The sequence below is a fragment of the Corvus kubaryi genome, unplaced genomic scaffold (genome assembly GCF_017639235.1).
Source record: "Corvus kubaryi isolate FWS band 111438036 unplaced genomic scaffold, C.kubaryi_AGA036_p1.0 37382, whole genome shotgun sequence".
Classification (NCBI taxonomy): Eukaryota; Metazoa; Chordata; class Aves; order Passeriformes; family Corvidae; genus Corvus; species Corvus kubaryi.
Genome location: NW_024581124.1, coordinates 5421059 through 5436011, shown reverse-complemented (window position 1 = coordinate 5436011; position 14953 = coordinate 5421059). Strand labels below are relative to the sequence as shown.

Here is a 14953-nt window from a genome sequence, read left to right as displayed (position 1 = left end):
GATTGTATTGTAACAGCAAAATTACACTCACTTTTTAAGCCACTTAAAAATCACCTTGAGTTCATCCTGTGCCATACTGCATGACAAGTGTGAAAGTACCCGCAGGCTCACCTGCTTTGCAGCAAACCCTCAGCACTCCGGTTTTGAGGCAGTCACCTCTTGGTTTTTATGGTCCCTCTGCTTCAATTTTCTGGTGTTGAAGATATGTTTTGCCTCACAGGGAGCATTTTTGGGTCAGTCTCAGTTGTAGCCTTCATGGCTGTGTCTGTGGGGTGAGCTGGCAGTAGTGCAGCTCCACTGTCCTTCCAGGAACCAAAGCCCTGAAGGTGCCTTCAAACCTGAAGGTTTGTAATGTGTGTCTGAAGGAGCTGATTTCCCAAGGCTGGTGAGAGCAGCATCTCTCCAAGGCCTTTGGGCTGAGGACATCTCAGTCGCAGTGTTATTTTTGCAACCCCACAAAACCTTCCTAATTTTCCATGCTCCTGGTGTTAGCTTTGTGCAACTGTAGCAAGTTTAGTCTGATATCCACCTCTGGCTGTGTTTCTCCTTAACTTCTTGACACCTACCAGCTTTTCTACCCCCAAGAAGAAGAAGCGGGATGACGGGATGCGGGAGCACGTGACGGGCTGTGCACGGAGCGAAGGCTATTACAAAATTGATAAGAAGGACAAACTCAAATACCTCAACAATAGCCGAGCTTTTGCAGAGGAGCCTCCAGCTGACACACAGGTGAGGAATCGTGCTCCACGAGTGCCAGGTGTGAATGGGATTTGGTTTTACGCTCTGTCACACACAGTAGGTGCTTCCTGTCGTGCTGGGGCTGTGTGGGAAGTGTTAATGTTTGATGTCAGGTGTTCTGTGGTGATGTGTTGTAGCATGAGGGGCTGCTCACAGGGAGCCTGCAGGGTGTTGGGTCAGCTTTGAATCACCCATTTGTCCTCTCAGGGTATGAGCATCCCTGCCCAACCTCATGCTTCCACCCGGGCTGGTTCCGAGAGGCGATCAGAGCAACGCAGGCTCCTCTCCTCCTTCACTGGTAGCTGTGACAGTGACCTGCTCAAGTTCAACCAGCTCAAGGTAGATCACCCCCTGCAAATTTTGGACCCACAGACATCCTTTCCCTTTCTGTGCTGTGGCTAATTCAGGGCTGGGGTTTTGGGGTGTTTTCTTCACGCAGTTCCGGAAGAAAAAGCTAAAATTCTGCAAGAGTCACATTCACGACTGGGGCCTTTTTGCTATGGAGCCCATTGCAGCTGATGAGATGGTGATCGAATACGTGGGTCAGAACATCAGGCAGGTAAGCTGTGTGTGAAATCTGAGCAAATACCAGCCCTGGAAGAAGTCCTTGAGTATAACAGCAAGGGTTGGAGTCCTGGGTTGGAGGCATCAGCTCTGTGGGCTGGGCAGAGGTTGACATACGGCTTGGAGGTACAGGGGTGGGATTTTCAACAACCCATGGAAACTGAGCACTCCGGAGAATCCTCCTTAAGAGGCCCATCCTGAACTGTGTTCTCTTGGGATGATGGGGGTTGTATAAAGCCCCAGTGCCTGGTGCACGAGAGCTCAGGGGAGCCTTGTGTAGGTGGCTGCTCACAGGTCAGTTGCTCAGCGTGGCCTGAGCCTGCCTGGGGGTTCCTGCAGGTCATTGCTGACATGCGTGAGAAGCGATACGAGGATGAAGGCATCGGCAGCAGTTACATGTTCAGAGTTGACCACGACACCATCATCGATGCCACCAAATGCGGGAACTTCGCCAGGTTTATCAATCACAGCTGCAATGTGAGTACCGTGTCCTCGCCTGTCACTGTTCCCTGACATGCTGATAAACCCGGGGAGTCCCTGCCAGCCTTGACTGGGGTGCTCAGAAGTGGCAGGGGGTCGCAGGGTTGTGATTAAATGTTAATGAATCACAGCAGATCAGAGCAGGGTCTAAAGTAGTGTAAAGAGGTTGGAGAGACCTGAGAAATGAAACATGCAGGGAGACTGAGTGCGCTCAAAAGCCCTCCTGACTGTCTTGGGGGACCCTGATGGACACTGAGCAAGCAAATCTAACAAATATTTCCTCAAAACATACCAAATATCAGCTGTGGGAACAGCTTCTAGTGCCCACATGGGAAAATATTCCCTGCTGTTTTCCCCCTCTGCTCTGTGCTGCAGTCTACACTCAGACTTGCCTGCCTGGCCAAAATATTAAGCACTGAGCTGCTCTTAACCTGTGACAAATTTGGTGGAGCATCATCCAGGCTCTTTTGTGCCACAAATGACCAGAATGTGGATATTTTGGAGCAGCACAAGGAGGGCTGCTCTGTTTTCTGGCTTTATGCCTCCCTCCCTAGGATTGCCCTGGGTCCAGGCTCTGGAAGCATGGCTGGGGCTGTCTCGGGAAAGGATGGCCCCATTTTATTTTATCTTGGAATGATTGTGTGGAGGCTGGGAAGCCATGGCCCTCAGAACCATCATCACCTGTTCTGTCACTCTTGCAGCCAAATTGTTATGCTAAAGTGATCACGGTGGAGTCTCAGAAGAAGATCGTCATCTACTCCAAGCAGCACATCAATGTGAACGAGGAAATTACCTACGACTACAAGTTTCCAATTGAGGATGTAAAAATCCCGTGTCTCTGTGGCTCTGAGAACTGCAGGGGAACCCTGAACTGAACTCAAGGTTTCTCGTCACACTTGCACCTTCGGCCATGTCAAAACTGTGGTAACCAGGTGTGGTTGCACTTTGCCAAAAAAAGAGGAAAAAAAAAAAACAACAGAAAAAAGGAAGAAAAAAATTTAAAAGCAAAAAAATACTTACAAAAAAAAAAAAAAAAAGGAAAAAGAGAAGAAAACCAAGCAAGTTTCGCACTTCTGCCAGGATCACGAGTGAAAGCAAAAAGCGCACACGCTTACGAGGACTGTTCATGTTTCAGGTGCTCTTTCCTTTTCAGATCCAACACGCACACAAAAAGGTGGCTACCTTTTGTGGCATGGTCTATCCAAACACTAGCTTCTCTGTTCAGTCCCTACAGTAATGCTCCGTAATGGGATAATGGTACCTTTTTTTTTAGTTGTTGTTATAAACCTTCATCTTTTCATAAATGCTGCTACCTTTTTCTCATCAGTTTCGTTGGCTGAAAAAGACATTCAACGTTTAAATGTGAAGCAGAGACTGAAAATGCCATAATAGGGTTTGTTGGGAGCTTGATTGGCTGAAATTGCACAGATTTCTCAGAGTAAGCTGTAAATAAATGTAAGGTTGATGTTACAGAGCAAGCCAGAGGCTTGAGGGTGTGTGAATGAGTGTGTGCGTGTGCTTAGGGGTGTGTGTGTGTGTGTGTGGAGATGTGTCCACAGTGAGACTAGAGCTGAACTGTCCTGCCTTTTCATTAGGGATGAGCCTGAACAAGTCCCCTCAGCCAGACCCCTGGGGCAGAGTCAGGTCAGCCAGACCTCAGCTCCCCTCCTTGGGCTCCTCTCTCGTTTTCTATGCCATGCTGGTCCATGGGGGATCAAAACCTCTGCACCTGCCTGTGAGAAACCCTTGGATACTGCAGTCACTAGGAAGAAGTGGAGTCAGCTGTGCAGCTGTAGCATCGTGTGGCCTTTGGGGATGCCCATTCCTTGGAGATGGGCTTGTCTTGCTTGCAGAGGAGGCTGAGATTAAGAGGACAGCTCAGCCCTTGTTTACGCTGTAGAAATCCTGCCCTGCTTGCAAGCAAAGACTACGGCCCACATTGTAGCAGGATTTTCTTCCTGTGGATGGGAAGCAGGCTGATGTGTGACTTGTATTCATTTTTTCTCACTTTCATCTGCATCTCCCTGCCCTTCCAGTGTTTTACGTGGAGTATTTGCTCTGTCCTTGGATGTGGGAGATGCCTCCTGTGATAGGAGCAAGCTGTGCCCCGCTCTCCTCCCTCTGTTACTCAGTAACTTGGCCTGGGGTGGTCCCATCCCTCCAGAAAATCATGGTAAAAGTGTCCCTGAGAGCAATCCTGTCCCCCCCCATCTATAGCATGGGAATGAATGCTTCTCTAAATTTGGAAGGCATGTTTTAAAATGATTTCTCAATGTATTTTGTCCTTGTAGATATGCTGAGGTGAAGGTTGCAGTTTTTCAAGAGGTTCCATTTAAAAATGGGACAAAACACCAAAAAACCAGCTCTTTGGATGAGATCTGGAAATGTTATGCGACCATTCAGGTATAGACAGGATCAGTTTTTCAATTTGCATTTAATTTCTCCTGCTTTAAAAGTAGAGATTAGTTGTACTAAACCCTTTTTAATTGGCTTGTAAGGGGAAGTTGCAATGTCATTATGAAATGGGAAGATTATCTGCATAACTAAACACCTTCTCCCCACAGAACAAATTGCGCAGCTGTGTTCTTGTAGCCTTTCCAAACCTCCCCGAGCAGAGGTGACAACCTTGCAGAGGAGGTTCCTGGAAGTTTTTTCAGCTCTTCCATGGAGTTGCCAGGCCTGCACTGCAGCGTGGAGCTTGTAATGTAGGTTAGACCTCTGCCTCTGAATTTCTTTTTCAGACAAAAGGTCTGATAGAGCAGGAATACACAGACTGCTACAAGCTGCCTTAATACCACCTGTGTTTCTGTCTGAGGGCGAGCAAATTGTCTCTGAGATTGGACAGTCCATGGTCCATCTCTGCTTTTGTTTCAGTTCAGTTTTGTTGTTTTCCCCCCTTTCTCCATAAATCTCTCCAGCAACTGGGTGTTGGTGACCCAGAACCTAAAATTGTGAGAAGCACAAGTTTCTGTCACTGAATGTTGGTTGGAACTGCAGTGGTGGCATTTGGGAGTTAAACCAGCTGCTCAGTTTAGTTGTTATTTTTTTGAATGAGGTTCAATGTGTTGATGCTCCAGTTGGCACCTCTGCAGCTTGGCCTTTGACTTTCAAAGCTTTGGAAATGCACGGAAGTTTCCTGTGTGTCAGAACTGAAGCCCCTGTCCTTGGCCTTCTCCCTCTCTGCTCCATCAAACCAGTGTGTTAATGGTGGATTTGTGGGGGTGAGGACACCCCAAATGGCCCAGCCCTGAGAACCTGCTGGCAGTTCTGTGTTTCCCAGCATATCTGTGTGCTCTGGATGGGATTAGCCCCTGCAGTTTGCCTTAATCCTTGGTGAGGAAGGTGGGGAGGAAGGTCACTGTCACATTCACTGTGTGTTTTTAGGAGCACCAAAGGGATTTGGGTGCCGAAGACCATGAGCACCTAAATCACTTGGGTACTTCTAAAACTGCCTGTAATACATCCCCTTTCAGGATCCCAGACAAATAATGTGAGTTTTTAGAAGAGCTGAGCTCCCAGAAGTTCCCCAGGAAGAAACAGAGCTGTTGAAGCCACAGCACTTCTGAAAAATCATGTTAGTCCGGTCTCAAAGCCAGACCTGAGGCTTCTCTTTTTTTCTCCGTAAATCTTGGCTTGCAGAGTCCTAACTGGGAGATATTTTGCCTTGGACTGGGAAGCTGCCTGACCCCCAAATAAATCACTTTAGGGTGAGGACTCCCAAGTCTGATGCAGTGATTTCCATGGGCGCTCTGTCCCTGCCAGCCAGCGGGGTCTCGTTGGGCCAGGGGAGCTCTGCAGCCACAGATGAGGTTTGGGGATGCCTCTAATCCTTTGCCGTGTACTTGGCAAGGGGTGGGATGAGAGGAGGGCAGGAGCTGTGTGGTTCACATTCAGCACAGGCTCCCCAGCACCCCATGGATACAGTGACAGGGATAAAGAGGAACCTCACCAGCCTGTGCTGCTTACAGGGACTGCAGTGCTTTTGTGCAGTGAAAAGCCCATCCCCAAATTTATTGTCACTTCAGCTCGAGCCTAAGACAAGAAAAGAGAGAGACATTGTGCTCCCTGCAAAATTCCATCTCGCTGGGAGGAATGACCCAAGAGAGCAGAGCAAAATTATGGAAATAGAATTTAAGCCTTCAGTTAGCAGCTGGTGTGAGTTCAGGCTGCAGGTGCCTCCCTGCTGGCATCCACGGGATCCATGGGGTTCTCACCTCTCTGCAGTCCCAGGCTGGTCCGTGACTCTCGGGGGTCTGGGAGGGGATGGGGCTCATCTTGCAGTTATTTATATTGTATAGAGCAGCTTATTTCTACAAGGAAGAAAAAAGCAACCATCATTTTTAAACTCCAGCAAATTACACAGTAGTTTCAGTTCCGGTTTCTGTGACCTTTTTCAGGGATCATTTCAGTGCATTTCTGTACAAAATAAAAATTTAAGGAAAAAAAGGATTTTGAAGTATAAAAAAAAATGCATCTTCTGTACATAGGTGAACTCAAGAATCTTCTCTTCAAACACTGTTTCTTGTAGAAACATGTTGAAATTTTTTGCTGATTTCTTTGTACTTCAAGAGCATGTAAATAGTTTATTAAAAGTGACTATTGTAATTTGGAGTTCTTTTAAAACAGATTCCAGCTCTAAATCATGTCGAGATGGGGAGGAAGAAGGACTGAGTATAGCAAAGGAGCTGGTGGCATTTACAGCTTGTGTCAAGCTTTGTATAATGTAAATTCTGTATAAATACGGGGGTTTTTTGTCAAATAAATAGATGAAATTAGAAGCATTAAGAAACTGAAGACAAAAAATTGCCAAGTCAAGGCTTCTTCTTTTCCCCCCTCCCTCAGTCTGAAACCTAATGTGCAAAATCTATTTATTTCAAGCGAGGAAATGTGTACAGTCTAATAGACACCCTAAAATGTATTTAAGCGAATTTGCAACTGGATTTTTTCAGTTTAATATTTGTTTTTTATGAGTTTCCTCCTTAATTGCCACTGTAGGATTTGTCCAAGTGCAAAGAAACACATCAAGAAGGACACTCTAAATCAATGGGGCAGTTTTGAAGCAAAGTGGAAGAACACCCAGCTCCCAATTCTTGCAGTTTTCTGGTTGTTTTAATTCCCAGTGTGGAAATCAAGGGCCTCCTTTAAAAGTAGGCAGGTCAAATGATTTGCAATAAATTAAAAAAATTTTTTTTCTAAGTTCCTTTAAAAAAAACAACAACTCTTCTTTGAAGATTTAGGATTTCTGCTTTTTCTTTCGTTAAGCAAATTTATAAATTTAGGGATGTTTTGTGCATATAGAATCTGTCACCAGTATGTATCTTGTTTTGAAGAAAGTGTTTTTGTTGTGGATGTGTCATGCTGTATATATTTGTTCATATTTTTGTGAATTGAATACTATGTACCATTGTATTATAGTAACTTTTATAAAGCAAACCATAAATATACTGACTTTTCTTACAGAAAAATTATGTTGTGCTTAATATATTACCAGGGCAGCTTTTTGCTCTTAGACCTGTGCTGGGAACTGTGAGAGCTCAAGGAGGCAGATCCAGAACAAGAACAGTGGGAAGAACTGGTTTTCAGCAAAGTTTACTGAAAATATTAACTCTGGTGAGCAGGAAATGAATTTAAGCAACATTATATTGCACGAAAGAAATATGTGAGTGATTCAAGTCTATAAACTTTAAGAAATGTCTCAGTATTAAAAATCTTGACAACGCTGCAGAGCTGAAGCAGAGCCCTCCTGACAGGCAAAAGCCCTTAACCACCAGGCAAGGTGTCAGTGATGCTGTGAGGCTGCTGGGGCCAGAGGCTCTTTGGTTTCCTTCTTTTTAAAATCATTTTATTCAAATTGTCAGGAGTTGGACTTGGATGATCCTTGTGGGTCCCTTTCAGCTCAGGATATTCTGTGATTCTATGAAATCTGGATTAGTTCTGCTCCCTGGGATCCAGAGAAGGGGGCAGCTGGGGAGGCCGCTGAGGTTTGGCCCATGTACCCCTCCCCAGTGTGGGGGGGTCACAGTGGCCTCTCTGAGCTTTTATTTAAAAAGAAATACCTGGAGCAGGGACCAGTGGAATGGCTGATGGAGGAGGAGGTGGCAGAGACAGGACAGAGGCTGTAGGTGACTTCCCAGCTCAGCTCCTGGATTCCACAGGTGAGCACAGGACAGGGCTGCAGGGCAGCCACGCCTCGGGGGCTCAGCCTGGAGGGGCTGGGAGGGGGCTGGGGGAAGGACTCGTGTCCAAGGAGCTCGTCCTGAGCCGAGGGCTCGGCAGGGGCTTGGGCTGCTCAGAGTCTGAGAGCTCCCACGCTGGGAAACTGGGAACATGGGGGCTTTGGAGGGTGGCTGTGCAACAGTGGGGACCCCAGGGTGTCCTTCAGCAGCTGTGGGCTGAGGGTTGTACATGGGGTCTGCTGGATTTGTAGCCTTGGGGAACACAGGGACTCCCCAGGCACTCAGGCTATGTCAGAAAAGGGATTTATTGTGTTGGGGAGGAACTCCCCGTGCAAAGGACAGTGACAACACCAGAGCAACACCCAGAGGAGACTTTGCACATGCAGCCAGGATCTGAGCCAAGGAATCGCTGCCAATGCCAGCAATTACTGCTTGAAACATGGGAGAAGCCCCAACCCATCATTAATGCAGGAATTTACAGGTATTAGAGCAAGACTCTGTTGCCTTGGGAAGGCTGAAATACATAAATACGATTAATTCTCATTCCCTAAAACTGTGTTTATTCTCAGCAAATTGAAATTCAAGATTGAGTCTAAAAGCAATTAAACCAAAATCTTAGAAAAGGAGATGCGCAGAGAGGCAAACGCCTCTGTGCTTTCGCAGTTTCCTGTGTAGCTAAAATTAAAACTTTGGATAGACTAAATTTGAGCATTCCCAGTTGTTTCTTCTGTCTTCCTCTGTAGCTGCATGTCTTTGGCCCATGCCTTAAATCTGCCCTTTGTTAAGAATTCCGTGATTTGGATCAGACTAAGCTGCTTTCTGAGAGTGTGTTTGCTATTTCCCACACCCCATCTCCCAGGAAGGGCAGCGCCGGGGCTGGGTTGGGAGAGGTGTTGGGTCCTTTGACATTGTCCAACTTGGCAGTGGCTTCCCTGGGTTTGTGGCACTCAAGTCTGGGCTATTTACCAAAACATCGGGTGTTTCCCAGTTTATTTGGAATCAGCTCCTTAGGGGTGAGGGTGGCACTTCCTGCCATCCTCTACATGAGCTTGGTCTCCCCGTTGGGCTCCAGGACAGTCAGGTTTCCTCTGGCATCCTGATCCATTTCTATGGCTTCAAACAGAGACTTGAAGTTCCCGGCACCAAAGCCCTGTGGAGACAGCAACATTACAGACCAGGGGCTTGGTGGCCCTGAGGGCTCACGGCCAGGATCAGTGGGAGATCCTCAAACCAACCTGGTGATTGTGCCTCTGGATCACCTCCAAAAAGACCGTGGGTCTGTCTTGAACTGGTTTGGTGAAGATCTGGAGCAAGTAGCCTTTTTCATCGAAATCCACCAGGATTTTCAGTTCCTGGAGAAAAGAAATGAGGTGACACTTTGAAGACCCACAGTGGAGTGAGTGGGGCTCTCTGTGTCACTCACATCCCTGCAAAGCACTCTGGGGAGCTGGTCCAGCCCTGGGCAGGCCTTTTCCCTCCCTGACTCACCGCCAGCTTGTCAATGTTCTCCTTCACTTTGATTTTGGCCGTTTTGAGCCTCTCCCGCAGCACTTGGTAGTAGGTGGAGGGCACATCCATGAACTGCATGCCCCGCTGCTTCAGGTTGGTGATCTGCAAGGCAGGGGAGACCCAGCTTGGCTCAGTTTGGGAGTGGTTTGTGCCAGGAGCATTTCCTGGGATGGGCAGTGTTGGGGCACAGATGCTTTCCCGTGGCATTGGCTAATGTCAAGCATGGGAACCTGGCTCATCATTTCTCTTTGGCACCAGGAATGGGCAGGCCCAAGATGCCCTCCCCAGGCACTGCAGAGAGCTGTGCAAGGAGGATTTGTCCGGCTCTGACCTACTGATACTTCTGGAGGCCCTTTGGTCTGGAGAGGAGCCCAGACCCAGGTGCTCCGCAATAGCTGGGCTCAACCCAGACCTGCCCCTGCCCCAGTTGAAGGTGGGTGATGGGCTGTGGGGCTCAGCTCTGCAGCCTGGGCTGCCTGAGTCCCCACCAGGCACCCTGCAAGGACAAAGGTGCCACCAAGGGCCCTGCAGACCCCAATTGCTTTAAGTTGGAGGGACAGGCAGCTCACATGTGCAGGAAGGTCCCTTTGCAGTGACTCCCTGGGCAGTTAATCCTGGTTGTAAAACAACCACAGCACAAAGCCTGTTCACTCTGTGTCCTTGTACCCTGATGGGGTCATGGTCCACCACAGTCTGTGACAAGCACCATGCCCAGAGTCGGGGCAGGACGGGCTGGGGCAGGGGGCTCCCATGCCAGGGAGCTCTCAGGGTAGGGGGATCCCAGGGCAGGGGGTCCCAGGGCTGCACTCACTGCTGAGATGATGTCGGGGGTGTTCAGTGCGATGTGCTGGACTCCGGCCCCTCCGTAGTAATCTATATATTCCTACAGGGAAAAGATGTCACCATGGTAATGACAGTGCAGCTACAAGTTCAAAGGGATGGGTGTGGGCTTAAAAATATGCAGGCAAGATCAGGCCAGGGGCACCATGGAATGACAGAGACAGTCTTGATGAGATCAGGGGTAAACCGGCTCTGCGCAGTGGCTTCCCCAGGGTTTGTCAGACCCAAGCAGAGCCAGGATTGCTTTCTAGCAGCCACTTTAGCACAGCAGGTCTGCTCCGGCTCCAAATCACTGACCCTTGGTCCCTTTTCCTTCATCAAGGCCACCCTGGAAGTGGAGGCAGCCGGATGTCTCAACCACCAGTGTCCACTCACCTGAATCTGGGATTTCTTCTTGCCAGGTGCTGGCTCATTGATGGGCATCTTGATGGTCTCCTCGTAGTTGGTGACCACGATGGAGCGCAGGGCACTGAACTCGGTGTGCAGCTGCTTGTCATCCACTGACCAGAAGCGGTGGAAGAACAGGTTCTTCTGGTACCTGCCCAGGCCACAAAGGGCACAATCAACCTCTCGCTTCCTCCCTGCACTAACGGAGCTCTGCTCTGGCTCCATTAGCCCTAGCCACCCTCGTCAGAAGTGGTGAGACCAGCAGAGCTGTGCTGCTGCTCCATCCCACCTCCCACCAGCTCTCCCCACTCTTACCAGTCCGCCACTGGGACCATCTGGAGGTCGGGCTGGTTCCCCACAACGTGATCAACAAAGCTGAGCTTGGTGCTCGGTCTGTGGGAGGAAACCAAGGAGGGTCTCAGCCAGGCTCAAGGGCACCCCACAGTTTGGGGGGGCTCCAGGGTAAGGCAGTGGGGACCTGTCCAGCTCCTTGGTGGGATATCCCACCAGGACACGATGGCAAAGAGCCAGGCAGGACCCTCTGGAAAGTACTCACAACTTGGGCAGCAGGGGGTCCTTGAAGAGGGGCGGTTGGTACCCCGGGAGGAACAGGCCCTTGTAGTTGAGCTTTTCTATCAAGGTGTGGGTGGTGTCACCGTACTGCAAGGGGGAAAAGTGGTTGTGTTGTGGCTTCGTTTATGTGGGGGCCTCCCTGCTCCATGGACCCCACCCTGCCCTGCCACTCACCGTCTGGATCACTGCAAACTTCACCTTCCCAAATTTGTCTTGCTCCACCCACGGCTCCTTCACCACCACAGCCCCACGCTCCTTGGCTTTCTGGGTGGAAGGAGAGAGATCCTGTCCTGCCACAGCTCCCCTGGGCCAGGGGGAGACATCCCCAGGCCCTCCCTGCCTCCCCTCACCGTTTTGGGGGGCTGTGTGGGAGGGGGTGGAGGGGCTGCCCACCTGCACGATGAAGTCACAGTCCTCCACTTCGAAGGCGACGTCCTTCACCCCATCACCATGCTTCACCAGGTGCTCCCCCATCTCTGCCCAGAGCAGGAACAGCCACAGGCATGAGCAGAACTGCTTTGCTCTGCCACGGCCGTTTTCCACTCCATCCCCCCCAAGGAGACCTACCCTCATTGCCTGGGTTCAGAGCAGACGAGAAAACAAACACAATCTGCCGAGGAAGAGGAGGAGCAGTGAGGATGGAAGCACAGGCGAAGGTTTTCATGGTTCAAACAGGGTTTGGCAGCCCCCAGGTGTCTGACACCACCTCATCTCTCCCTGCCCTGGCAGTGGCACCTCTGCCAGGGGCTCCCTTACCTTGTCCTGCTTGATGACGTGTGACACCACCTCCCTGCTGCCAGTCTCCAGCCCCCGGTATGCCAGCTCCTCAAACCCCAGCTTGTTGCAGTAGTAGGATGCAGCCTATGGGCAGGAAAGAGTCCCTCTGGTTGAAGCTGTGGTGCTGGTGGCCCACAGCCCGTGGAGAACAGCCACCATGGCAGGTACAAGTCACACTTGCCCTGTGTGTGTCTGTATGTGTGCGTGGGCACGGGCAGCAGCTTCTCTGCCTCCTCCAGCAGCCCAGGGGGGGAAAGCAGAGGCAAGAAAGGGCCCAGATTGAGGAAAAAGCCCAAATTGAGTGGGAAGTGCACCCTCCAGAACTTTCTGCAAGGGCCGCCATCGAGCAGGAAACATTTCTGCCTGTCCTCTGTTCTGCAAGGCTGGGTGAAAAGCAGCTCGGGTGTGAAGCAGAGCGGTTTTTAACTCGCCCAGGGATGGAGAGCAGCTGCCACGAGGCCGTGCAGCTCTGCGGGCTGGTGGCCACGGCTGGGCCCGGCCACGTGTGCTGGTTCACATGAGCCATGTCCCTGCGCACGCCCCCGGCAGTCGCCCCTCGCCTTGCGCAAGGGCCACCAAGGCCATCGGCGCCAGGCCAGGGCCGGGCTTTGGGACATCGGCACATCCCCGCCCGAGGGGCTGCTGGGATGAACCACCACCCCCCCGGCAGCCAATGCCCAGAGCGCCCGGCCTGTCCCGGCGTGGGAGGTGTCCCCTGGCACGGCTGTGTCCTGGCACACGTGCCCGGCGCCCGCAGCCTCTCACCTGCTTGGCATTGCCGACCCAGAAGGTGATGGAGTGGAAATGGATGAAGCGGCCTCGTTGGGGCTAAAAGGAAAGGAAAACAGGGCTGAAAGCTGCTGCTGCTGCCTTTCCTTCAGCTCAGCTCCGGAGCAGGGGGAAGCAGCAGCCATGACCCTGAAAATGCATTTCCTCCAAATGCATCTGAATTAACTGTGTGGAACAGCCCCCGAATGGTGATTTTCCAAAGTGCTTTACAGTCAAATCCACAGGATCCTGCACTGCAGGTTGGAAGGTACAAAGCCTCAGCTTGCCTGGGGCCACAGCCACACTTCCAGTTCTCCCAGTGCTCCCCATAAGTGGCTGTCCTAGTGGGCTGCCCACCCACAAACCTCACAGTGTTAAAGATTAATTCTCCCACAAAAGCTCTTACACAACCACCAGGGCCAGGACAGATCCCCCTTCGCTCTGTTCCCCACCACTGCCCAGCCTGGCACAGGGCACCCAGCACTGGAAACACTTTAAAGGTGAAAAAGGTGGCAAAAAGAGGCAGCATTTGGAAATAAATGTTGCATGGAATGAGGATTCTACTTAAGGATTGGTTTGACTGGGAAATACCCATCATCTCCTGTTTGTCACTCTCCTCCCAAAACAGAAATTTCAATTCTTAATACTAATTTACAGCATGTAAATTAGTTTTACTTCTGATTTCAACAGGTAATCAAGGAATGGATATTATCTGCACTAACAGGACCGATATTTCACACCAGGCAGAGGGGCAGGACAGGGACACGACTCGGCTCTTACCTTTTCTCCCTTGTCTGTGTAAGACGTCTGAAAGAGAAAAAGAGAGACATTAGCGGGTCGGGCAGCTACGGCAGCCCCCAGGGAGCTGAATCCAAAGGTCAGGCTGTGAGGAGCAGCTCTGCTGTGCCACTTCCAGCACAGTCACTGGAAAATCCAAATTCAAGCACAGCTTAAACCTCCCAAGGCCATGGAGCCCCCGACATTTCAATTAATTCTCATCTGGTGCCCCTTACCATTTTTGTGACTTGGCGATGTGACAGCAGCAAAGAGAGCAAGAGAACGGGGCTTTTAATATAACGGCGGGACCAGGAGGCTCCTCCTCGGCCCCACCTTCTCCCCCCACCAACCCAGGCATGTGTTTGGTTTGGGCTGGGCACTGCCCAGACTGGGGGTGGTGGGTGGCTGTCACTGGGGCCGTTTGCAGCCCCGGCAGTGGCACTGCGGGGTGAAACGTGGAGGGTGGTGAGGGTGAGTGTGCGGGGGGTGAGTGTGAGGCTCTGCCGTGGGTTGGGACCCTGCTGACCCCCCAAGCAAACCCCTGCCCCGTCTGTGCCGGGGTCACAGAGGAGTGACGCAATTGGGGTAGCGCATCCCCCGGCCCGCCCGCTGCCCCTGGGGACGTTCACCCCTCCCTGGGGACGTGTCATCCTGGGCAGTGCTGAGCCAGGACAGCCTGCAGAGTCCAGCTGGGTGCGTGGTGCACGGGGCCACGCGGTGCCACCTTCAGCCCCGGTGAGCCCAGTGCTGCAGGGACCCCAAAATGTGGGAGCAGCAGGAGGAGGGGGCAGGAGGTGGCCCTGCCGGGGAAGACACCAGCGCACAGACTCCACCTGAGCGGGAGTGGTGGGAAGTCGGAGCCACCAGCGGGGCCAGGGAGGATGAGCACAGGGGGCTTGGGGGGGTGCCAGTGGCACGGAGGACAGGGGTCAGGGTCTAGTGGTGAGGCTTTCCCCTGCTGCCACAATCCATGGGACATGGATGCCGTGCACCACCCGGCTAAGGCACAGACTGGAGAGGGGTCAGCAGCAGGGAGAGGGTCGTAACATCATACCACCACAGCTGTGTCACCCGGTGATGGTGACACCGCTGTGCCACTACATGTCACCATCAAAGCTGTGTAACTCACCGACGGTGACACTGCTGTGCCACCACATGTCACCATCACAGGCACCCCACGGCACCACCACAGCAGTGTGACCCAGTGACGGTGACATTGCTGTGCCACCCCATGCCAGCGCCACAGCGGTGTGCCGCAGAGGCACTGACGCGGCTGTGCCACCCCGTTATTGCCACCGCTGCCGCCCCGCTGTCACCCCCGGCACGGCCCCCGCCGGCCCCGGCCCCCGGCGCTGGGCCCGCCC

The 14953-nt window shown here is 51.5% G+C and overlaps 2 protein-coding genes across 2 annotated transcripts in view; one reads left to right on the top strand and one right to left on the bottom strand.

Annotated features, from left to right (window-relative positions):
• Positions 1-7244, top strand: part of SETD1B (SET domain containing 1B, histone lysine methyltransferase) — a 47741-nt gene extending 40497 nt beyond the window's left edge. The window contains exons 14-18 of the mRNA XM_042034773.1: positions 563-729; positions 946-1077; positions 1178-1297; positions 1642-1779; positions 2484-7244. Coding sequence (XP_041890707.1) covers positions 563-729; positions 946-1077; positions 1178-1297; positions 1642-1779; positions 2484-2657 — 731 coding nt within the window. The 3' untranslated portion in view covers positions 2658-7244. The remainder of the gene's footprint in view (positions 1-562; positions 730-945; positions 1078-1177; positions 1298-1641; positions 1780-2483) is intronic.
• A 1251-nt stretch (positions 7245-8495) lies between these two features.
• On the bottom strand, positions 8496-13908 carry HPD (4-hydroxyphenylpyruvate dioxygenase). The gene is made up of 14 exons (XM_042034774.1): positions 13826-13908; positions 13593-13619; positions 12810-12872; positions 12024-12128; positions 11835-11877; positions 11661-11743; positions 11442-11531; positions 11251-11354; positions 11010-11087; positions 10683-10845; positions 10279-10350; positions 9447-9569; positions 9194-9310; positions 8496-9108 (listed from the first exon to the last, which is right to left on the bottom strand). The coding sequence occupies exons 1-14, from the start codon at positions 13826-13828 to the stop codon at positions 8998-9000; spliced, it is 1182 nt and encodes a 393-aa protein (XP_041890708.1). The 5' UTR covers positions 13829-13908; the 3' UTR covers positions 8496-8997.
• Positions 13909-14953: the final 1045 nt, after the last annotated feature.